Source organism: Oenanthe melanoleuca, chromosome 25 (genome assembly GCF_029582105.1).
Source record: "Oenanthe melanoleuca isolate GR-GAL-2019-014 chromosome 25, OMel1.0, whole genome shotgun sequence".
Lineage (NCBI taxonomy): Eukaryota > Metazoa > Chordata > Aves > Passeriformes > Muscicapidae > Oenanthe > Oenanthe melanoleuca.
In genome coordinates, this window is record NC_079358.1 from 7,747,158 (window position 1) to 7,770,411 (window position 23,254).

At 56.2% G+C, this 23,254-nt stretch overlaps 2 protein-coding genes and 2 long non-coding RNA genes across 5 annotated transcripts; 2 read left to right on the plus strand and 2 right to left on the minus strand.

The window, feature by feature from the left end:
- The first annotated feature begins 799 nt into the window (after nt 1-799).
- On the plus strand, nt 800-11,399 carry POLA2 (DNA polymerase alpha 2, accessory subunit). Its single transcript, XM_056510150.1, has 18 exons — nt 800-952; nt 1,841-1,968; nt 2,052-2,128; nt 2,226-2,280; nt 2,360-2,466; nt 3,322-3,509; nt 4,114-4,202; nt 4,352-4,507; nt 5,029-5,091; nt 5,181-5,223; nt 5,472-5,590; nt 6,462-6,500; nt 6,609-6,682; nt 6,764-6,872; nt 7,734-7,840; nt 7,926-7,985; nt 9,191-9,317; nt 10,507-11,399. Exons 1-18 carry the CDS (start codon nt 835-837, stop codon nt 10,753-10,755), a joined length of 1,908 nt encoding a protein of 635 aa, XP_056366125.1. The 5' UTR covers nt 800-834; the 3' UTR covers nt 10,756-11,399.
- A 1,361-nt stretch (nt 11,400-12,760) lies between these two features.
- Nucleotides 12,761-13,051, minus strand: LOC130262981 (uncharacterized). The gene is made up of 2 exons (XR_008842232.1): nt 12,979-13,051; nt 12,761-12,937 (listed from the first exon to the last, which is right to left on the minus strand). It is a non-coding gene; the product is annotated as an uncharacterized LOC130262981 (long non-coding RNA).
- CDC42EP2 (CDC42 effector protein 2) lies at nt 12,934-19,809 on the plus strand. 2 transcript variants are annotated; one of them, XM_056510341.1, is made up of 3 exons: nt 12,934-13,910; nt 18,764-19,324; nt 19,367-19,809. In XM_056510341.1, the coding sequence occupies exons 2-3, from the start codon at nt 18,791-18,793 to the stop codon at nt 19,496-19,498; spliced, it is 666 nt and encodes a 221-aa protein (XP_056366316.1). In that variant the 5' UTR covers nt 12,934-13,910; nt 18,764-18,790; the 3' UTR covers nt 19,499-19,809. The 2 variants fall into 2 exon arrangements, with proteins under 2 accessions (XP_056366316.1, XP_056366317.1); XM_056510342.1 differs by having other exon boundaries at nt 18,764-19,282.
- Nucleotides 19,810-21,678: 1,869 nt separating this feature from the next.
- On the minus strand, nt 21,679-22,916 carry LOC130262999 (uncharacterized). Its single transcript, XR_008842253.1, has 2 exons — nt 22,322-22,916; nt 21,679-22,200 (listed from the first exon to the last, which is right to left on the minus strand). It is a non-coding gene; the product is annotated as an uncharacterized LOC130262999 (long non-coding RNA).
- Between the last annotated feature and the right edge of the window lie 338 nt (nt 22,917-23,254).

Sequence of the window (23,254 nt, forward strand, 5' to 3'; positions counted from 1 at the left end):
CTCGGTTCGGTTCCCTCAGTCCCGGTTCGGGTCTACCCCCTCAGACCCGGTTCGGGTTTGGCCCCTCAGGCCCGATCCGGGTTTACCCCCTCAGGCCCGGCTCGGTTCGTTCCCCTCAGGCCCGGCTCGGTTCGGCCCCCTCAGGCCCGGCTCGGTTCGTTCCCCTCAGTCCCGGTTCGGTTCGTTCCCCTCAGGCCCGGTTCGGTTCGGTTCCCTCAGTCCCGGTTCGGGTTTACCCCCTCAGACCCGGTTCGTGTTTGGCCCCTCAGTCCCGGTTCGGTTCGTTCCCCTCAGGCCCGGTACGGGTTCGTTCCCGTCAGTCCCGGTACGGGTTCGTTCCCCTCAGTCCCGGTTCGGTTCGTTCCCCTCAGGCCCGGTACGGGTTCGTTCCCGTCAGTCCCGGTACGGGTTCGTTCCCGTCAGTCCCGGTTCGGTTCGTTCCCCTCAGTCCCGGTTCGGTTCGTTCCCCTCAGGCCCGGTACGGGTTCGTTCCCGTCAGTCCCGGTACGGGTTCGTTCCCCTCAGTCCCGGTTCGGTTCGTTCCCCTCAGGCCCGGTTCGGTTCGGTTCCCTCAGCGCCGCCCCTCAGCGCTCTGAGGGCGCGATTTTTCCCGCCCTTTTTTCCTCCCGCCCTTTTCCCCTCCCACCCCGCTGGGCGGAGCTCGGTGCGCGCCGATCCCGCCCCTTCACCCGCCCATCGCTCTCCCATTGGTCCGTTCTATCGAAATCTGCATAACCCCGCCCTGCCCCCAACCACGCACCGCCTCTTCTCCTTATACGGCTTGGCCACGCCCCCTCCCTCGCGGCGCGGCGCCCGCGCGGTTCGAGCGCGGCCATGGCGGAGCCGGAGCCGGAGCCGGAGCGGGGCCGGGAGCCGGTCACGGCCGAGGCCGTGCTGAGGGAGCTGCGGCTCTTCGAGCTGCGCTGCCAGGGCGAGGAAGTGCCCGACAAGCGTGAGGGCTGCGGGGGGCGCGGCTTGGGGGGCAGATGGGAGGGGAGAGGGAGGAGGAAGGGGCTTTGGGGGCTGGGGAGGTGTCAGGGGAGCTCTGAGGGGATTATTTGGGGGCTGGGAGTGTCAGGGGTGCTGTGAGGGGATATTTAGTTTATGGGGGAGTCATGGGGAGCTGTGGGGGGGATATTTGGTTTATGGGGGTGTCAGGGGGGCTCTGAGGGGGATGCTTAGTTTATGTGGGCCAGGATTTTGGGAGCTGCTGGGTTTTGGGGGACACAAAGGATTGAGGGTGTGATCGGGGTGTACCCAAGGGTTTGGGGGTGTGATTGGGGGGTACCCAAGGGTTTGAGGGGGTGATTGGGGGGGTACCCAAGGGTTTGAGGGTGTGATTGGGGGGGTACCCAAGGGTTTGAGGGTGTGATCGGGGGGTACCCAAGGGTTTGGGGGATGATCGGGGGGTACCCAAGGGTTTGAGGGGATGACTGGGGGGTACCCAAGGGTTTGAGGGGGTGATTGGGGGGGTACCCAAGGGTTTGGGGGATGATCGGGGTGTACCCAAGGGTTTGAGGGTGTGATTGGGGGGTACCCAAGGGTTTGAGGGGGTGATCGGGGGGTACCCAAGGGTTTGAGGGTGTGATTGGGGGGTACCCAAGGGTTTGGGGGATGATCGGGGGGTACCCAAGGGTTTGAGGGGGTGATTGGGGGGTACCCAAGGGTTTGGGGGATGATCGGGGTGTACCCAAGGGTTTGAGGGGGTGATTGGGGGTACCCAAGGGTTTGAGGGGGTGATCGGGGGGTACCCAAGGGTTTGGGGGATGATCGGGGGGTACCCAAGGGTTTGCGGGGGGCTCTGGGTGTTTTCGGGACCCCCAGCCCCCTGTCCCCGCAGTGGTGGAGCTGTGCCTGAGCCACGGGCTGGGCCCGGTGGCCTTGGCCAACGAGCTGCTGGCCTTCGTCACCAGCAAGGACCTGGAGCCCCAGCTCACCCCCGAGGGGCTGGACGCCTTCGAGCACGAGGTGGGGGTCCCCGACTGCCCCCTGCCCCCCAGAAACGCCCCGAGTGGGGAGCAGCCCCTCACTCCCCCTGTGTGCTGGCCCAGGTGCTGGCCAGGCGCGGCCGGCGCGGCCGGGACGAGCGCCGGGGGCTCCTCCACGACATCCACTCGCTGCAGGAGCTGTATCCCAGCCTGGCCGTGGGGGGAGCGGTTGGGTTGGGGGTCCTGGGGGGGCTGCACCCCAAAGCAGGAGCGTTGCTGCCCCTTAACGAGCGGCAGGCTCAGCGAGGAGCAGGAGGACGAGCTGCTGGACGCCTACAGCACCCCATCCAAGGTGGGCACCGCCCCAAACCCGCGGGCTTTGCCTCCACACCGGCCTGGAAACGTCTTTATTTCTGTGCTGTTCCCTGCAGGGCTCCCAGAAACGCGGCAATTCCACCCCGGAGACGCCCCGGCCCAAGCGGGCGCCGCCCTCCCGCAGCCCCTACGGGCTCTTCTCCCCCGGCAGCTTCTCCCCGAGGTGGGTCCGGGCTCTGGGGGCTTTAAACCGAGCTCCATTCACTGGGTCCGGGCTCTGGGGGCTTTAAACCGATTTCCATTTATTGGCTCCGGGCTCTGGGGGCTTTAAACCGAGCTCCATTCACTGGCTCCGGGCTCTGGGGGCTTTAAACCGAGCTCCATTTATTGGCTCCGGGCTCTGGGGGCTTTAAACCGAGCTCCATTCACTGGGTCCGGGCTCTGGGGGGCTTTAAACCGAGCTCCATTTATTGGCTCCGGGCTCTGGGGCTTTAAACCGAGCTCCATTCACTGGCTCCGGGCTCTGGGGGCTTTAAACCGAGCTCCATTCACTGGGTCCAGGCTCTGGGGGCTTTAAACCGAGCTCCATTCACTGGCTCCGGGCTCTGGGGGCTTTAAACCGAGCTCCATTCACTGGCTCCGGGCTCTGGGGGGCTTTAAACCGAGCTCCATTTATTGGCTCCGGGCTCTGGGGGGCTTTAATCCGAGCTCCATTCACTGGCTCCGGGCTCTGGGGGGCTTCTTTAAAGCTCAGCTCGGTTCGTTGTCTCTTTCTCCCTTTTCCCCTCTTCCCTTCCTCCCTCTCCCTTGAAACCACACCGTTACAAAGTTGAGATGGAGCCTTTCCGGAGCTCTGTAAATTTGGGGGAAACTGTTCAAACCCCGCTGAGCTCCTCGCAATTATAAAATCTCTAAAGCTGCAAACACTTTATCATATTCAAATTAATCACGGATCAACACAAACCGTTAAATCTAAGGGGAATTCATCCCTTTAAGCTCCGTTGGTCTGGTGCTCAGCACCCAAACCCCGCGGAGTTTTTGGGGTGCCCTGACCCCGCCGGTGTCCGTGTCCCCGCAGTGTCACCCCCTCCCAGAAATACTCGTCGCGCGGGGGCCGGGGCGAGGTGGTGGCGGCGCTGGGGGCGGCGCCGGGCGGGGCCTGGAGCGGGCGCGGCGGCTGCAGCGTGCGGCGGTTCGGGGAGCCCGAGCGCTGCCTCGCCCGAGGATACAAGTTCATGTTCCAGAGAGCGCTGGACCTGCGGGAAGGTGCCCTGCGGGGAGAGGGGGGCTTGGGACAGCCTGGGCTGCGGGTTTGGTGACAGCAGGGTCGGGATCTGGGGGCTTTGCTGACACTGAGATCACCCCCAGGAGTCAGGGTTGGGGTCATGGGGTGTGGCGACACCAGGGTTGGGGTCAGGGAGTGTGGTGACACCAGGGTTGGGGTCAGGGGATGTTTGGTGACACCAGGATTGGGGTCAGGGGGGTTTGGTGACACCAGGGTTGGGGTCAGGGGGGTTTGGTGACACCAGGGTTGGGGTCAGGGAGTGTTTGGTGACACCAGGGTTGGGGTCAGGGGATGTTTGGTGACACTGGGGTCCCCTTGGGGGTCAGGGTTGGGATCAGGGGGGGTTTGGTGACACTGGGGTCCCCCCAGGGTTGGTGTTTGGTGACACTGGGGTCCCCTTGGGGGTCAGGGTTGGGGTCAGGGAGTGTTTGGTGACACTGGGGTCCCCCCAGGGTTGGTGTTTGGTGACACTGGGGTCCCCTTGGGGGTCAGGGTTGGGGTCAGTGCACGTTTGGTGACACTGAGGTCACTGCCAGGGGTCAGGGTCAGGGTTTGGGGGTGTTTGGTGACCCTGAGCTCCCCCAGTGCTGGCTGGGAGGGTGGAGGAGCTGGGGGAGGTTCTGCGGAGGCACCACGGCCTCGACGGCTTCAGCTCGACTGCACTGCCAGCTCAGGTGAGACCCAGCCCCTTTTGTTTTAAACCTCCCCATTTTGGGGTTAAACCCCCTAATTTTGGTTTAAACCCCCCTAATTTTGGTTTAAACCCCCCCATTTTGGGGTGAAACCCCCCAGTTTTGGTTTTACCCCCCTGTCTGGGTTGCAGGAGCCGGTGACGGTGCTGGGGCAGATCAGCTGTGATGGCAATGGGAAGCTGAACCCCAAATCTGTGCTGCTGGTGGGGGACAGGGAGCACTCAGGGGGGGCCCAGGTGCCCCTGGACCTCTCAGAGCTGCCAGAGTATTCCCTGTTCCCAGGGCAGGTGAGGCCTGGGCGTGCCCTTCCCTCCTGCCCTTCACCCCAGTTCCCACCCTTTATCCCTATTCTCACTCTTCCCCTTCATTCCCACCCTTTTTCCCAATTCCTGCCCCTTTTTTACACATTTCCCATCCTTTTCCTCCAATTCCTGCCCCTTTTCCCCATTTCCCACCCATTTCCCCCAATTCTAACTTCTTTTTTTTATTCCTGCTCCTTTTCCCCAATTCCTGCCTCTTTTCCACCATTTTCCACCCTTTTCCCCCCAGTTCTAACCTCTTTTTTTTTTCATTCCTGCCCCTTTTCCCCCATTCTCACCATTCTCCCCCCCAATTCCTGCCCCATTCCCCCCCAATTCCTGCCCCATTCCCCCCCAATTCCTGCCCCTCTCCCCCCAATTCCTGCCCCATTTCTCCCAATTCCTGCCCCATTTCCCCCCAGTTTCTGCCCCATTTCCCCCCAGTTTCTGCCCCTTTTCCCCATTCTCACCCTTTTTCCCCAATTTCCCCCGTTTTGCCCCAATCCCAGGTGGTGGCTCTGGAAGGCACCAACAGCTCTGGCAGGACAATGGTGGTGTCCAGGCTCTATGAGGTGACCTGGGTTTGGGGGGGATTTGGGAGGATTTGGGGAGGATTTGGGGGAATTTGGGGCATTTGGAGACGTCCCCAACTGTCCCACAGGGGGTCCCTCTGCCCTTCCACAGCCCCACGGAGCCCATGGCAGGTGAGCCTGGGGATTTACCCCCAAACCCCTTTTTTATTCCCCAAATCCCCACTTCTGTCCTCAAATCCCATTTTTGACCCCAAATCCCCACCTCTGTCCTCAAATCCCCTTTCTTTATCCCCCAAATGCCATTTTTTGTCCCCAAAATCCCCATTTCTGTCCCAAAATCCCATTTTTGGTTCCCCAAACCCCCTTTTCCCTCCCCAAACCCTTTTCCCTCCCCATTCCCACTCTCTCCCCTCTCCCAGAGCAGAGGTTGGTGCTCCTGGCCTGTGGCCCCTTCACGCCCTCGGACGGCGTCGCCTTCGAGCCCCTCAGTGACCTGCTGGGGGTGGTGGCGCGGGACCGGCCCGACGTGTGTGTGCTGGTGAGTGAGGAACCACCCACCTAACCACCTAACTAACCCACCCAACTAACCAACCTAACTAACCAGTCCACCTAACCAACCCAACTAACCAACACACCTAACCAACCCACCCACCTAACCAACCCAATTAACCAACCCACCTAACCCACCCACCTAACCAACCTAACTAACCAACCCACCTAACCCACCCACCTAACCAACCCACCTAACCAACCCCCCTAACCAGCCCCCCTAACCACCAGGCCTTTGGCACCAGCAGTGCTGCAGCCCAGCCCCGGCCCCGAGCCTCAAACATTCAAAATCCATTTCTGAACCCAAAACACCCAATTCTCACCCTGAGTGCCCAAAATCCCCAATTCTCACCCTGAGTGCCCAAAACCCCCAATTCTCACCCGAAGGATCCTCAGAATCCCCATTTCTCACCCTAAGAGCACCCAAACTTTCCATTTTTCACTCCAAGAATCCCCAAAATCCCCATTTCTCACCCCAAGAATCCCCAAAATCTCCATTTCTCACCCTAGGAGCACCCAAAATCCCCATTTCTCACCCCAAAATCCCCATTTCTCACCCTAAGAGCACCCAAACTTTCCATTTCTCTCCCCAAAATCCCCATTTCTCACCCCAAAGTCCCCATTTCTCACCCCAAAATGACAGAAAATCTCCATTTTAGAGCAAATGCTGCCCTGGGAGTTCAGTTCTGATTCCCTGCCTGGGCACAAGGCTCCATTTCAGCAATTTCCCCTTTCTGCCCTGAGATTCTGGGGCTGAAAGGTTCATTCATGAGAATCATTACAAACAATTCAAGCTGAGGGTTTGGGGGTGATTAAATTGGGGGGTTTTTTTTTTGTGTTTTTTCCCCATTTTTCTGCAGTTTGGGCCGTTCCTGGACGCCAAACACGAGCAGGTGGAGGTGAGGAGGGATCCCCCCGAAATCCCCTCGGTCCCTGGGGATTTGGGGCAGCACCAAACCCCCCAAAACCCCAGAAATCGCTGCAATTCCATCACTCTGTCCCCCCAGAGCTGCCAGCTCCCGGGCTCCTTCTCGGACGTGTTCAGGCTCTGCCTCAGGACCATCATCGAGGGCACCCGCAGGTCCCAAACCCCCCACCCCCGCTGGGATTTTTTTTCCCCAAAATCACCACTTTTCACCCCAAAATCTCCTTTTCCCCCCAGTGCTGGCTGCCAGCTGGTGCTGGTCCCCTCTGTCCGGGACGTCACCCACGAGTTCGTGTACCCGCAGCCGCCCCTGCCCCTCCCGGAGCTGCCCAAGGAGGACAGAGCGGTACCGACCCCAAATCCTCCCTTCTCACCCCAAAAACGGGTTCCCGGGGATCCCCAGCTGGGACTGGGCTGAAATCCCCTTTTGCTGGCACGTCCTGCTCCCAGGATTTGGGGTTGGAATTCCAGAACTCCCAACCCCACCCCCGGCCCTTTTTTGGGTTCGAATCCCCTCATTCCATGATTTTTGTCCCTGGCAGCAGATCTGCTGCTCCTGCAGAAACCCAGCTCAGCCCCGGGGGTTCTGGGGAACACTTTGGGGGTTTAAGGCAAAATTGGTGGGATTGGAGTGATTTTGGGGTGATTTAGAGCCAATTTGGGGCACTCTGGGGGGGTTTGGGGCATTTTAGGGGGTTTGGGGCATTTTAGGAGGTTTGGGGCACTGTGGGGCAGATTTGGGGCACTCTGGGGTCATCTCTGTGTCCATTCCTGTCCCTGTGTCTGTGTGTCCATCCCTGTCCCTCTGTCCATCCCTGTGTCCGTGTGTCCATCCCTGCCCCGTGTCCGTGTGTCCATCCCCGCCCCATGTCCGTGTGTCCATCCCTGCCCCGTGTCCGTGTGTCCATCCCCGTGTCCGTGTGTCCATCCCCGTGTCCGTGTGTCCATCTGTGTCCATCCCCGTGTCCGTGTGTCCATCCCTGTCCGTGTGTCCATCCTGTGTCCGTGTGTCCATCCCTGTCCGTCTGTCCATCCCTGTGTCCCTCTGTCCATCCCCGTGTCCGTGTGTCCATCCCCGTGTCCGTCTGTCCATCCCCCTGTCCCTCTGTCCATCCCTGTGTCCGTGTGTCCATCCCCGTGTCCGTGTGTCCATCCCTGTGTCCCTCTGCCCTGTGTCCCTCTGTCCATCCCGTGTCCGTGTGTCCAGCGCGTGCTGCTGGTGTCCGAGCCCTGCACGCTGGACATCGAGGGCGTGGTGCTGGGCCTCACCTCCACGGACGTGCTGCTGCACCTGGGGGCCGAGGAGATCTGCAGGTGCCTCCTCTCAACCTTCTCCCTTTTTCCCCTTTTTTCCCCTTTTCTCCCTTTTCTCACCCATTTCTGTCCCGTTCTCCCCCAGCTCCTCCGGGATCAGCGATCGCTTCACGCGGATCCTGCGGCACCTCCTGACCCAGCGCAGGTGGGGCCCCCAAAAACTCCTCATTCCCCCCAAAAACTCCTCATTCCCCCAAAAAACTCCACATTCCTCCCCAAAACATCCTCATTCCCCCCAAAAACTCCTCATTCCCCCAAAAACTCCTCATTCCCCCCAAAAATACTCCTCATTCCTCCTCAAAACATCCTCATTCCTCCAAAAACTCCTCATTCCTCCAGAAATTCCTCATTTCTCCCAAAAACTCCTCATTCCCCCCAAAAACTCCAAATTCCTCCCCAAAAACTCCTCATTCCTCCCCAAAAACTCCTCATTCCTCCCAAAAACTCCTCATTCCCCCCAAAAACTCCTCATTCCCTCCAAAAACTCCTCATTCCCCCAAAAAACTCCAAATTCCTCCCCAAAAACTCCTCATTCCTCCAAAAACTCCTCATTTCCCCAAAAAACTCCTCTCTTCTCTCAAAAACTCCTCAAAAACTCCTCATTCCCCCAAGAAACTCCTCATTCCTCCCCAAAAACTCCTCATTCCTCCCAAAAACTCCTCATTCCTCCCAAAAACTCCTCATTCCTCCCAAAAACTCCTCATTCCTCCCCAAAACATCCTCATTCCCCCAAAAAATTCCTCATTCCCCCAAAAAACTCCTCATTCCTCCCAAAAACTCCTCTCTCCTTCCCAAAACTCCTCATTCCTCCCCTAAAATGGCTCTTTCCTCCCCCAAAACCACCTCATTCCTCCCCAAAAACTCCTCATTCCCCAAAAAACTCCTCATTCCTCCCAAAAACTCCTCATTCCTCCAAAAATTCCTCATTCCCCCAAAAAACTCCTCATTTCCCCAAAAAACTCCTCTCTTCTCTCAAAAACTCCTCAAAAACTCCTCATTCCCCCAAAAAACTCCTCATTCCTCCCCAAAAGCTCCAAATTCCTCCCCAAAAACTCCTCATTCCCCAAGAAACTTCTCATTCCTCCCAAAAACTCCTCATTCCTCCAAAAATTCCTCATTCCTCCCCAAAAGCTCCTCTCTCCTTCCCAAAACTCCTCATTCCTCCCCCAAAATGGCTTTTTCCTCCCCCAAACCCACCTCTTTTCCCCCCCAAACCCCACTTTTCCCCCCCAAAACCACATTTTTCCCCCCCAAACCCCACTTTTCCCCCCCAAAACCACATTTTTCCCCCCCAAAACCACATTTTTCCCCCCCAAACCCCACTTTTCCCCCCCAAACTCCTCTCCCCAGTTTCTACCCGCTGTACCCGCCCTCCGAGGAGCTCCCGCTGGATCTGGAGGCGCAGGCGGCGCTGGCGGCGCTGCCGGTCACGCCCGACGTGCTGGTGACGCCCTCGGAGCTGCGATTCTTCATCAAGGTCGGGGACCCCAGACCCCCAAACTGGGGGGACAAAATCGGGGCAGGGGCTGGGAGGCACCCAAATCACCCTGAACCTGCAGATTTTGGGGTCTGGGTGCACTGTGGGGTCCCAAATCTCCTGTACCCAGCAGATTTTGGGGTCTGGATGGGTGGGAGGGACCCAAATCATCCCAAACCTGCAGATTTTGGGGTCTGGATGGGTGGGAGGGACCCAAATCATCCCAAACCTGCAGATTTTGGGGTCTGGATGGGTGGGAGGGACCCAAATCATCCCAAACCAGCGGATTTTGGGGTCTGGGTGCACTGTGGGGTCCCAAATCACCTGTACCCAGCAGATTTTGGGGTCCCAAATGGGTGGGAGGGACCCAAATCATCCCAAACCTGCAGATTTTGGGGTCCCAAATGGGGTCTGGGTGAGCTATGGGGTCCCAAATGAGAAGATTTGGGGGTCTGGAGGGATTGACACTGGTGGTTGTTGGGATCTGGATGGGCTGGAGGGACCCAAATCATCCCAAACTAGCAGACTTTGGGGTCCGGGTCCATTGTGGGGTCCCAGATCATCCCCAAGCAGAAAATTCTGGAGTCCCAAATGAGGTCTGGGTAGGCTGTGGGGTCCCAAATCACTTGGACCTGGTGATTTTGGGGTCTGGAAGGGTTGGGAGGGACCCAAATCATCCAGAACCAGCAGATTTTGGGGTCTGGGTCTATTGTGGGGTCCCAGATCATCTGTACCCAGCAGTTTTTGGGGTCTGGAAGGGTTGGGAGGGACCCAAATCATCCCAAACCAGCAGATTTTGGGGTCCCAAATGGGTGGGAGGGACCCAGATCACCTGTACCCAGCAGTTTTTGGGGTCTGGGTGGGCTGTGGGGTCCCAAATCATCCCAAACCAGCAGTTTTTGGGGTCTGGAAGGGTTGGGAGGGACCCAAATCATCCAGAACCACTGGATTTTGAAGTCTGGGTGGATTGTGGGGTCCCAGCAGTTTTTGGGGTCTGTGTGGGCTGTGGGGTCCCAAATCACCTGGACCCTGCAGTTTTTGGGGTCTGGATGGGCTGACACTGGTGGTTGTTGGGATCTGGGTGGATTGTGGGGTCCCTGCAGTTTTTGGGGGCTGTGGGGTCCCAGTCCTGCTGTACCCATGGATTTGTGGGTTCTGGAGCCCCCTGACCCTGTCCCTGTCCCTGCAGGACGTCCTGGGCTGTGTCTGCATCAACCCCGGGCGCCTGACCAAGGGCCGGGCCGGGGGCACCTACGGGCGGCTGCTGCTGAGGAGGGACGGACACGGGGACGGACATGGGGACAGACATGGGGACAGACACGGGGACAGCAGCAGGGAGCAGCCTGGGGACACCAGGGACAGCCCTGGGGACAGTCCCAGGGACAGTCCCAGCCCCCGCAGCAGCCCCTGCGTGGCCGCCCAGGTCGTGAGGATTTGAACTCCCAGCTCTGCCTGTTCCCCACCAAGGCTGCAGGACCAGGAACTGGGGCTAAAACCCCTGGAATTTGGGTTAAAACTCCAGGGATTTGGGTTAAAACACCTGGGATTTGGGTTAAAACTCCTGGGACTGGGGCTAAAACTCCTGGGATTGGGGTTAAAACTCTTGGAATTCAGATTAAAGTTCCAGGAATTTGGGTTAGAACTTCTGGAATTCAGGTTCAAACTCCTGGGATTCTGGTTAAATCTGAAATTTGGGTTAAAACTCCTGAAATTCAGGTTCAAACTCCTGAAATTCCAGTTAAAACTAAAATTTGGGTTCAAATTCCTGGAATTCAGGTTAAAATTGAAATTCAGTTCAAACTCCTGGAATTCTGGTTAAAACTCCAGGGATTGGGGTTAAAACTCCAGGAATTCGGGAAGGGGAATCCGGGCGTGGGATCCTCCCTGTCCTGGTCTCACCCCCTGTCTGGCCTCATTAGGGGACTTGGAGTTTAATTAGTCCAAACCCAATTAATTACAGATTCCTGGTGCTGCTGCGTCCCAGGAAAAACCAGCTTCAGGTCTGGCTTTGAGTCTTTTCCCAAACTTTTTACCCCAAATTTATGATGATGAAGGTGAAAATAAATTAAAAGTTTCTGCTTGTCCTGGTGTTGTTTCCTGAGGGAAAAAGGTAAATCCCAGGGGGGGATTTTGGGGTAAAACCAGGGGAAATTGGGGCTGGGGAGGGAGATTCTTCACAACTCTGGTGTGGGGCCAGGACTTTCCAAAAATTTCCTTTTTCTCCCCAAATCTCTGCCTGGAGCAGCTGGGAAGTGCCCAGGTCACCTCTGGCTGTCACATCCCGGTTCCTCCTCTGCTCTTTCCCCAATTCCAGCACTTTTCACCCCAAATAAAACACAGTTTCTCCAACATCCATTAAATCTCATCTTGCTAATTTTTTCCCTCCCTTCCAGCTTTATTTTCTTTTTTTTCTGCACCTTTTTTGCACATTTTCTTTTTTTTTTTTTCGGGCAGGGGAGCAGGACCCCATTTCCACCCAGTTTTCCCCTCGGGTTTTCCTCTGCCAGCCTCAGTTTCCCTTGGAAAAACCCCGATTTCGGTAAAACCAGCAGCGGGATGAGCCAGAGCCGCGTCCTGGGGGGATTTTGGGAATTTCAACCCTTGCCCCTACAGAGTCTGTTCAATCCCGTCCAGAACTCGGGATTTAATTCGGGAATTCCCCAGGATTTGGGGGCGGGAGCCGATCCCGCTGGGATTTTCCAGCTGCTGCTTTTTTTTTTTTTTTTTTTTTTTTTTTTTTTCACTCCCCCAGGGAGAGGCCGAGGGAGCTCCGGGAATTCCCGGGAAGGGAAGCGAGGCCGGGGTGGGGCCTGGAATCCGCTCGGGAGCGCCGGAGCCGATCCCAGATCCCGATCCTAAATCCCGATCCTAAATCCCAATCCAGATCCTAAATCCCGATCCTAAATCCCGATCCCGGTCTCAAATCCCGGCTCCGATCCCGAACCCAAATCACGGCTCCAATCCCGAATTCTGATCCCAAATCCCGGCCTCGATCCCGAATCCTGATCCCGAATCCCAGTCCCGATCCCAAATCCCGGCTCCGATCCCGAACCCAAATCACGGCTCCAATCCCGAATCCCGGCCCCGATCCCGAACCCCGATCCCAGGTGGGGATCCCGGGACCCGCAGGTGACACCGCCGGGAATTCGGGAAAAGGGAAGGGAAGGGAAGGGAAGGGAAGGGAAGGGAAGGGAAGGGAAGGGAAGGGAAGGGAAGGGAAGGGAAGGGAAGGGAAGGGAAGGGAAGGGAAGGGAAGGGAAGGGAAGGGAAGGGAAGGGAAGGGAAGGGAAGGGAAGGGAAGGGAAGGGAAGGGAAGGGAAGGGAAGGGAAGGGGGAGCTCGCTCGGAATCCCGGGATGCTGCGGGAGGGGCGGGCTGAGCTTTTCCTGCGGCGCTGTCACCTCCCGGATTTAAAGGGAAAGGCAGCGATTCCTTCCTTTTATCCCGGAAAAAAAAGAGCGGATCCTTCCCCCCACAGCTCCCCCGCCCTCTCCGCCTCCCTGTTTAATTAAAGCAGCGCTTAATTAGAGCCGCCGGCTCCGCCTCTCCCGGCTTAGAGCAGCGGCGGAGCCGCGGAACGGCCCCGAACGGCTCCGGGAAAGCTGGAACAGCCCTGGAAACCTGGAATAACCCTGGAACAGCCCTGGAACAGCCCTGGAAACCTGGAATAGCCCTGGAATAGCCCTGGAAACCTGGAACAGCCCCGGAACAGCCTCGGAGCAGCTCCGGGAAACCTGGAACAGCCCCTGGAACAGCCCCTGGATCCCCGGAACGGCCCCCGGAGCGGCCTCTGGATGCCCGGAACGGCCCCTGGATCCCTGGAATAGCCCCGGAACGGCCCCGGAACAGCTCCTGGATCCCTGCAGCAGCCCCGGATCCCGGCCCGGCGCTTTCCAGGCGCTTTTTCCTGCGCACACGAGAATCCCGGGATTTCCGAACCTCCGGACTCCCGAATTTCAGAACCCCCGGATTCCTGACTCCCCGAATTTCGAAACTTCGGATTCCCGAACCCCTGGATTCCTGAATCCCCGGATTTCTGAATCCTAGGATTCCCGAACCCCCGGATTTCCGAATCCCCGGATTCCTGAGTTCCCAGATTCCCGAACCCCTGGATTTCTGAATCCCCGGATTCCTGAATTCCCAGATTCCCGAACCCCTGGATTTCCGAATCCCCGGATTCCTGAATTCCCAGATTCCCGAACCCCTGGATTTCCGAATCCCAGGATTCCTGAATTCCCAGATTCCCGAACCCCTGGATTTCTGAACCCCCGGATTCCTGAATTCCCAGATTCCCGCATTCCCGATCGGACTCCGACCCCGTCCCGATCTCCCCGCGCGGCTCCGGCCCGGGAGGAGCCGCTGTTGATTTTTTTTTTTATTTTTTTCCCCCGGATTTTGGCTTTTTCCGTGGATTTTTTCTCCCCGGGAGGGGCCGGGGTGTGGCCGAGGCCGGAGCCGGCGCTTCCTCATCCTCCAGCTTCCCTCTGGAATTCTCCCGAGCCCTGAATTGGGGATTTCCCCCGGCAGGTCCCGCTGTCCCGGGCATGGAATTGTCACCGCGCCCCCGGGCCGGACTCTCCGCTGGATTCCCCAGGTGCGATGGGATCAGGGAATTCCTTCCCTCTTTTAACCCATTTTTAACCAATTCCAGCTTTTCCCGCGGGGTCGGATCCCTGGCGCCGCTCCCCAAATCCCCATTCCCTAAAAAATCCCCATCCCAAAGGCTCCTTCCTCCTCTCCCCGCTCCGGGGCTGCAGGGAAATGAGGAATTCCCACCTTTTTTTTTTTAGGAAATCCAAGTTCCGGAGCGATCCCGGGGTAAATCTCCTCCCCAGGGGCAGATCTGGAGGCGAGGATTTAATTCGGGCACCAAGAAAAGGCTCGGGAGGGGAGGAATGGGAGGAACTGGAGGAGTTTTGGGAGGCTGCTCCTCCCTCGGGCCGTTCCCATGGGAAAAGGAGATTTATTTAATTCCATCCCTGAATCCCCACCTTGGGAATTGGGAGACACCAGGGTGGGGAAGGGATGCTCTGACAGCACCAAAACTCCTGAAAATCGGCCCAAAACCCCCCAAATTTCTGTGTGGCAGAGCCCCAAATGCTGGAAATGGGAAGGAAGTGGGGAATTTTTATGGAAAAACTGTGGGAAAAGTAAAAAATGTTGAGGTCTTGAAGCTCAAGGGGATGAAAATGAGCAGAAAAGTTAATAGTGATGTAGAAATTTCCAAAACCAGGGGAAAAGAAATGAAATTTCCAGGTTGGGAGAGGTAAATTTGTGGCAAGAGGCAAAAAGATCCCAAATTTTTCCTCAGCCGAAGCCTGAATTTCCAAAAACAGGTGGAAATGAAAAACCTGAATGTGCTGAAGCCCAAAGTGCTGAAAAAAAGGAACAAAATTTTCCTGTAAGCCAAATTTCCTCCCAATCCAAACCCCAAATCAGCAAAAACCGGGTGGGAAAGGAGCAGGATTTCCTCTACTGAAGCTGGGATTGATGGGAACAGGGAAAAATTCCTGATTTTCCTTCCTGGGAATCGAATCTGCTGATTCAGGCAATCTGAGGGGTCGGAGTCCTGGGAGCGTCTCCCGGAGCTCCTCCCACTCGGATCTGGGGAAAACATCCTTTTTTTTTTTTCTCCTTTTTCCCCTTTTTTCCCTGTTTTCCTCCTTCCTGACTCTCCCTTCTGGGCTGCCCTGGCTTCTCCTGGGATTTTAGGGAACACAAACTCCCAGGAATGAGTTTTTATTGGATTTATCCTCGTGCTTTTCCACCTTTCCCCATTTTCCACCTGCAAGGAATGGGGAGTGCCACGGGGGGGGGAAAAAAAAAAAAAATCCCCAAAAAGTTCAGTGAAAAGGAGTTTTTTGGGATGGGATGCCCCGGCAGGGGTTTCAGTGTCCCGGAACAAAGGGAAGAGCTCGGGAACGTTCCCGGGGCTTTGTCCCGGCCCAGCCGAGCGGCAGCGCCCGGGGGGAGGGGAGGGAACGGGAATTCAGGAGGGGAGCGAGCCCAGCTCCGGGATGTCACCATCACCATCATCATCCTCAGCCTCACCCGGGAATTCACATCTCAGAGGCTGTTTTCCCTACAAATCCATCTTTGTTTCTACAAATCTATTTTTCCCCCTACAAATCTATTTTTCCCCCTACAAATCTATTTTTCCCCCCTACAAATCCATTTTTTTCCCCTTCCAACCCTTCTTTTTTTCCCTTATAAATCCATCTTTTCCCCTCCAACTCCACTTTTCCCTAGATTTCCTCTCTTCCAGTGGCTCCAGTGGTTCCCCAGGGCCATGGCCCTGATCTTGAAGGAAGATCCTTCCCGGTCCCTGTTCCTGTCCCTGTCCCTGTCCCTGTTCCTGTACCATCCCTTTCCCATCACATCCCATTCCTATCCCATCCCTGTCCCATCCCTGTGTCCATCTCCATCCCTGTCCCTGTCCCATCCCTGTCCCTGTCCCTGTCTCATCCCATTCTGTCCCTGTCCCTATCTCCATCCCTGTCCCCATCCCTGTCTCTGTCCCTGTCCCATCCCTGTCCCTGTCCCCTCCCTGTCTCTGTCCCTGTCCCATCCCCATCCCAGTCCGTGCCAGCCGCTGCCGCTGCCGCCGCCGGGGCCGCCCCTCCCGTCGCGGTTAATCCCGGATTAGCAGCGCTGCTTTCTGCACTGTCAGGACTCTCCCGCCCGAGCCGCCGGACGGGGCCGGGCCCGGCATCGCCGGGATCCCCTTCCCCCTTCCCCGGGATCCTCTTCCCTCCTTCCCTCCTCCCCTGGATCCTCTTCCCTCCTTCCCTCCTTCCCCGGGATCCCCTTCCCTCCTTCCCTCCTTCCCTGGATCCTCTTCCCTCCTTCCCCGGGATCCCCTTCCTCCTTCCCTCCTTCCCCGGGATCCTCTTCCCTCCTTCCCTCCTTCCCCGGAATCCATCCTTCCTTCCTTCCTTCCTTCCTTCCTTCCTTCCTTCCTTCCTTCCTTCCTTCCTTCCTTCCTCCCTTCCTCCCTTCCTCCCTCCCTTCCTCCCTTCCTCCCTTTCTTCCTCCCTTCCCCAGGATCCTCCTCCTTCCTTCCCCTGGATCCTCTTCCCTCCTTCCTCCCTTCCCTTCCCTTCCCTGGATCCTCTCCCCTCCCTCCCTGGATCCTCTCCCTTCCCTCTCTCCCCTCTCGGCCTCGGGATCGCCGCCGGCGCGGGTCGGTAACGGGGTCTGGGGGGACTGGGGGAAAATCGGGGGAGAATGGGAGAGAATTCCATAAAAACAGGAGAGAATCCATAAAAACGGGAGAAATTCCATAAAAACGGGAGAGAATTCCATAAAAACAGGAGAGAATTCCATAAAATCGGGGGAGAATGGGAGAGAATTCCATAAAATTGGGGGAGAATGGGAGAGAATTCCATGAAAACGGGGGAATATGGGAGAGAATTCCATAAAAATGAGGGAGATTTCCATAAAAATGAGGGAGAATTCCATAAAAACAGGGGAATAGAGGAGAGAATTCCATCAAAATGGGAGAATTCCATAAAAACGGGGGAATAGGGGAGAGAATTCCATAAAAACAGGATAATGGGGAAGTATTTTCTAAAAAGTAGGGGATAAGGGAGTGTTCCCTAAAAACAGGGGAGGATAAGGGAGTATTCTCTAAAATCAGGGAATTCTGAAGAAATACTCCCCAAAATCAGGGAATTCTGAGGGAATACTCCCCCAAATCAGGGAATTCTGAAGGAATGCTCCCCAAAATCAGGGAATTCTGAGGGAATGTTCCCCAAATCAGGGAATTCTGAAGGAATAGTCCCCAAAATCAGGGAATTCTGAGGGAATGTTCCCCAAAATCAGGGAATTCTGAGGGAATGCTCCCCACAATCCGGGCCCAGGCAGCAGCAGTCGGGATCAGGGCACTCGGAGGTTGAAGGGGAATTGGGATTTTCCATCCCTCGGGGCGTTGCTGCTGTTGTTGTGTTTTCAGGGATAAATCCTGGCCGCTCCCCCGGGACTTTTCTGGGTCGAATTCCAGCCGGGAGAGGCCCCTCAGGGTGTCCCAGCCCGGGACAAACCCCTCCCAAAATCCCCAAATCCCTCCCGAGCTGCCGGTGGCTCCGTGTTTACCAAAACTGGGATGGGTGGAATTTTTTTTCCCCTGAAAATTCGTGATAAGGGTAAAAATCCCCAGAAGTTGCCCCTTGCTGATTTAACAGGGAATATTCAGGTGCCCCAAACCCATCCTGTCCCTTTTTCCTTCCTCCCAAGGCTGGGCACACTCACAGCACCAAAAATTCCCATTTTTGCCTCATTTCTCCTCAGAGCTGTAAAACCCAGCCCAGATCTGATGAACTCAGAGTTCACAGGGGAAACCCCAACTTCCTTCCCCTTCTGGCCCCAAATCTCCAAAATCTGTTTTACTTCAGCTGGGCTGGGTGGGGCCGAGGGGATCGGGGTGAGAAAAATCTCTTTTGGGTTAAAACTCATTTTCCCAACTCTCTGCTGTCCTGCTCTGTAACCCCACACCCCAATTCCTCACTAACACCCCAAACCCTGCATTTCTGTAACCCCACACCCCAATTTCTCACTAACACCCCAAACTCTCTGCATTTCCCTGCTCTGTAATTTCCCACCCCAAACTCTCACTAACACCCAAACCCTCTACATTTCTTATCCCCACATCCCAATTCCTCATTAACACCCCAAACCCCTCCATTTCCCTGTACTCTATAACTCCCCACCCCAATTTCTCACTAACACCCAAACCCTCTGCATTTCCCTGTAACTTCCCACTCCAAATCCTCATTAACACCCCAAACTCTCTGTATTTCTGTAACTGCACACCCCAATTCCTCACTAACACCCCAAACCCTAACACCCCAAACCCTGCATTTCTGTAACTCCCCACCCCAAACCCTCACAGTCCATCCCCTGCATTTCCCTGTTATCCCAAACCCTCACACCCCAAACCCTCACATCCTAAACCCTCACACCCCATTCCCTGCATTTCTGTAACTCCCCACCCCAAACCCTCACACCCCAAATCCTCACACCCCAAACCCTCACACCCCAAACCTTCACACCCCAAACCCTGCATTTCCCTGTGACCCCAAACCCTCACAGTCCATCCCCTGCATTCCTGTAACTCCCCACCCCAAACCCTCACACCCCAAATCCTCACACCCCAAACCCTCACACCCCAAACCCTCACATCCCAAACCCTCACAGCCCAAACCCTCACAGCCCAAACCCTCACACCCCAAACCCTCACAGCCCAAACCCTCACAGCCCAAACCCTCACACCCCAAACCCTCACACCCCAAACCCTCACAGCCCACCCCCCTGCATCTCCCTGCCCCGGGTTCCTCCCCTGCAGCTCGGGGCACTGATAACACCCTGGGGGCAGCTCTGGGGCTCATTTCTGACCCCACTGAGGTGTCACAGCCCGGCGCTGATCCCTCCCCTCTCTCCCCTCCCCAGGCTGTCCTGAGGCCAGCGCTGGCCACCATGTCCACCAAGGTGCCCATCTACCTCAAGAGGGGCAGCAGGAAGGGCAAGAAGGAGAAGCTGCGGGACATCCTGTCCTCGGACATGATCAGCCCGCCTCTGGGGGATTTCCGCCACACCATCCACATCGGCAGCGGCGGCCAGAGCGACACCTTCGGGGACATCTCCTTCCTGCAGGGCAAGTTCCACCTGCTGCCCCGCGCCGGCGCCGAGCCGGCGGGGCCGGAGCCGTTCGAGTTCGCCCGCGCCGCCACCATGTCGGGCGCCGAGGCGGCGGCGGCGGCGGCGTCGCCGCTGCTCAAGAACGCCATTTCCCTGCCGGCGCTCGGCGGCGCCCAGGCGCTCACCCTGCCCGCGGCGCAGGCCCCGCCGAAACCGCCGCGGCTGCACCTGGACGAGGCGCCGGTGTCACCGGTTGGCAGGGCCAACGGCGAGGCGGAGGCGCCGGTGTCGCCGCAGCACGGCCGGGCTAAGGGCGAGGCGCAGCCGCCGGTGTCGCCGGTGTCACCGGAGCATGGTGAGGCGCAGCCGCCGGTGTCACCGGTGTCACCGGAGCGCGGCCGGGCCAACGGCGAGGCGTCGCACGCGGGGTCGCTGCTGTCGCTGCACGTGGACCTGGGCCCGTCCATCCTGGACGAGGTGCTGCAGGTGATGGAGCGGCACCAGGCCGAGCGCGGCTGCGGCGCGCGGCACGAGGTCCTGACGTGACCCCCGCCGGGATTTTGGGGGTTTTTGGGATGGTTCTCGCCGGGTGAGGGTTTCCCTTTGGAACCCCCCGAGATGTCCCAGCCCGGTGCGGCGCTGGAGGTGAGCGCGGGAAACGCGACCCAGCCGGACCCCGTGGGGTGAATTCCCAAAAATTCCGGGCAGGAGGAATTGGGGGTTTGTTCTCAGAGCTCTGAATTGTCACAGCGGTGCCACCTCAGCTTCTGCTCCTTTAAATCCTTTGGAAACGCCACAAAGTGGGAAATCTCCACCGGGGAATTTCCACTGGGGAATTTCCACCAGGAAATCTCCACTAGGAATCTCCACTGGGAAATCTCCATTGGGAAATCTCCACCAGGGAATGAATACCAGGAAATCTCCATCAGGAAATCCCACCAGGAAATCTCCATTGGGAAATCTCTACCAGGAAATCTCCACTGGGAAATTTCCACCAGGAAATCTCCACCAGAAAATCAATACCAGGAAATCTCCACCAGAATCTCCACTGGGAAATTTTCTCTAGGAAATCTCCACCAGGAAATCTCCACCAGAGAATCACCAGGAAATCTCCATTGGGAAATCTCCACCAGGAATCTCTAACCGGGAAATCTCCACCAGGGAATCACCAGGAAATCTCCATTGGGAAATCTCCACCAGGAATCTCCACCAGGAAATCTCCACTAGGGAATCACCAGGAAATCTCCACCAGGAAATCTCCACTGGGAAATCTCCACCAGGAAATCTATACCAGGAAATCACTGGGGAATCTCCACCGGGGATTCTCCACCAGGCTTTGTGTCTCTGGAGAAGCCAAACTCCCCGTGCAGGAGCTCAGATTCCCCAACAGGGCTCTTGTTTTAGGAACTCAATCCATGGAGGGGCCAAATCCCCTCTGGGGCCGAGCTGGAGCGACGGGAGCGGGGCTGGAATCGCCACTGAGACACAAAAACCCCAAAATGCCGGCGAGAGGGGCTCCCCGGGATGGGAAGGAGGGAATTCCAGGGGAATTCTGGCTGGATTTTGGGGAATGAGGATAAATAAAAACCCCGCTGGGGCCAGCAGGGTGGGACCAGGCTCCTTCCATGAATTCCATCCTTCACCAGTTCCTGGAGTCCGAGCCCAGAACGGGACCCGGGGCCCCTCCTGCCCCTCAGCTCCTCACTGCCTAACGAGGCTAATTTAGATTATCTCACTAATGACTCATTAGATTCTCCAGCTCGGGGCTAAGGAACCTTTGTCCCGCCTCTTCCTTCCGGAAACCCGAGCCACTTTTGGTGACAACACCCAGAATTTGGGAACAAACCCATTTTGCAAGGTTTTCATTTGCAAAATAATTAAGGAACTGAGGTTAATTAGGCTCGAGCAGCCCCAGGTTTAATTTCTATTTGGTCCAGCTCTTCCCTGCTCTAAACGCTTTTCTCCCCCCATGCTCTGTCCAGTTTTTATTTATTTTGAGATTTTTCCTCCCCAAACCCATTCCGGGACGAAGCCATTTGTGATTAATTAACCCCAGGGAGGTGATTAATTAACCCCAGCGCGACAGACTTTGATGGGGACGTGGCTCTGTGTCCCCTCCTGTCCCTCAAACACTCCCCAGCTGCTGCTCAGACAAACAGCTTGAAGGGAATCCAGCCCAGAGCTGCTCATTTTGGAGTGCTTTGGGGGGTTTCCAGCGGGGCATGGGTTGGGACAATGTGGATGCACTTTTTTTCCTGGATTTCACCCCAATTTTCCTGGGTTTCACCCCAATTTTCCTGGATTTTACCCCAATTTTCCTGGGTTTAAGCCCAATCAGTTATTTAAAGCTGGAGCTGTTTGAGCCCCGCCAGGAATTGCGAAACTGTCGCTGCTGGAATTGTTTTGAAATAACTAAAATCAGCCAAAATCCACTTTTTTTTTTCCCCAGTTTTGCTCCTTTTCTCCCCCAGTCCTTTCCCTTCCACAACCCAGGGCTGGATTTTGGGGTGTTCCAGTTTTAATTCCCCCCATTCATCTCCCTCTGCTCCAGTCCTGGAAAAGCTCCTGTAATTTGCCAGATTTTGGGTGTTTTTTACCATGAAAATGTGATTTTCTTTTTCTCACCCCTCTCCTCCTTCCCCTCTCCCCTCCCTCCTGCACCTCTCACACCACACTTGCAATAAACCCCTAAAATTATCCCCAAAATTATTTTTATTATCCCTGAAATTATCCCAAATATCACTTTATCCCTGAAATGTTTTTTTCCCCCCAATCTCATCTCCTGCAAAAAAATCCCTACAAATCCCACAATTAATTTTTAACCACTAATAAACCATTTGGGATCCTGGAGCCTCCTTCCCTTCTCCCCTAATTAACCACTCCCCGAATTAATGATTTATGCAAAACCCCTGTTTGCCAAACTCTGATTTCCTCCCAATTCCAAGAATTTGAGGCAGCTCATTCCAGAATCCAGCAGGGATGGGATCATTAATTAACCCCAGCAGGGCCTCCCTCCCCATCTCCTCGTTAGCCCTGATTAACGCCGCCCACGCCAGCGGTCAGCGGCCGGAGCCGGGGGAGCAGAGCCAGCAACAGCCGGCCTGGGATTACCAGGAGGAGGAGGAAGGAGGGAGGTTTGACCAGGGGGTGACCTTGGGGGGAAGAAAAAGGCAAATTCTCAGCAAACAGGGGGAAAAAAAACACAGGTGAGATGTGGAAGTCGGGAGGAAAAAGAGAGAGGAATTCACCTGGAAGTAAGGAATTCACCTGGAAGTGAGGAATTCACTCATCTGGAATTGAGAAACTCATCTGGAAGTGAGGAATTAACTCACCTGGAAGTGAGGAATTCACCAGGAGTGAGGAACTCACCTGGAAGTGAGGAATTCACTCATCTGGAATTGAGAAACTCACTTGGAAGTGAGGAATTCACCTGGAAATGAAGAATTAACTCACCTGGAAGTGAGGAATTCTCCTGGAAATGAGGAATTCACCTGGAAATGAGGAATTCACCAGAAGTGAGGAATTCACCTGGAAGCTGATGTCAAACCACGCTCGCTGTGGGATCTGTGGGTGACCTTTGTCCTGAGAGATGAATTTGGGGATATTTGGTTTTAATTTAGGTTTGATAAAAAGGGAAAAGAGCTCCAAAATGAGGATTTTTTTTGGCAGGAATTTTTTGGGGTTGAAGAGGCTTGAGGGGTGGCTGGGTTTGGATGAGATCATGAACAGACAGAAGGAATCTGCAGAGATTTGGGATCTGTGAAGCGTCCCCATGTGCCAGATCCGGCCTTTTTTTGGGATAATTCCAGACAGCAATCCCACCGTGCCAGGGCAGGACAACCCTTTTCATGACGGAATTTTCTTCTGAATAAACTTCCCCTGCTGCAACTCGAGGCTGTTTCATTTTGTTTTATCCATCGGGAGAAGGGATCTCTCCCCCAGCCTCACCCCACCCTCTCTCAGGGAACGGGGTCTCTCAAACCTCCTTTTTCCAGGATAAACCCCTCATCCTCTGCCATCATTTCCCCCTTGACTTTCTGTCCATTTCTCCCTCGCTGTCCCACCTTGTTCTCTCCCATTTTTTCCCTCACTCTCCCCCATCTTGTCACTCATTCTCCCATCATTTTCCCCCTCAGTCTCCCCCCTCTATCTCCCTGTTGATCTCCCCCCATATCCCCCACTCTGCCTCCCTCCTTCATCCCTCCCTTTCTCCCCGTACCTTCATCCGCCCCTTTCTCTCGGATTTCTCCCTTTTCCGTGCACTTTTCCCCTCAGATCCTTTTCCCGCCATTTTTCCCCTCA

What these genes read in the sequence shown, in the direction of transcription:
- POLA2 (XM_056510150.1), top strand. Translation starts at nt 835, where the DNA reads ATGGCGGAGCCGGAGCCGGAGCCGGAGCGGGGCCGGGAGCCGGTCACG. An exon ending in CGAGGAAGTGCCCGACAAGC is followed by an intron (nt 953 to 1,840) that starts GTGAGGGCTGCG and finishes CTGTCCCCGCAG; the next exon opens with TGGTGGAGCTGTGCCTGAGC. An exon ending in TGCCCAAGGAGGACAGAGCG is followed by an intron (nt 6,873 to 7,733) that starts GTACCGACCCCA and finishes CCGTGTGTCCAG; the next exon opens with CGCGTGCTGCTGGTGTCCGA.
- CDC42EP2 (XM_056510341.1), top strand. Translation starts at nt 18,791, where the DNA reads ATGTCCACCAAGGTGCCCATCTACCTCAAGAGGGGCAGCAGGAAGGGC. An exon ending in ATGGTGAGGCGCAGCCGCCG is followed by an intron (nt 19,325 to 19,366) that starts GTGTCACCGGTG and finishes GCCAACGGCGAG; the next exon opens with GCGTCGCACGCGGGGTCGCT.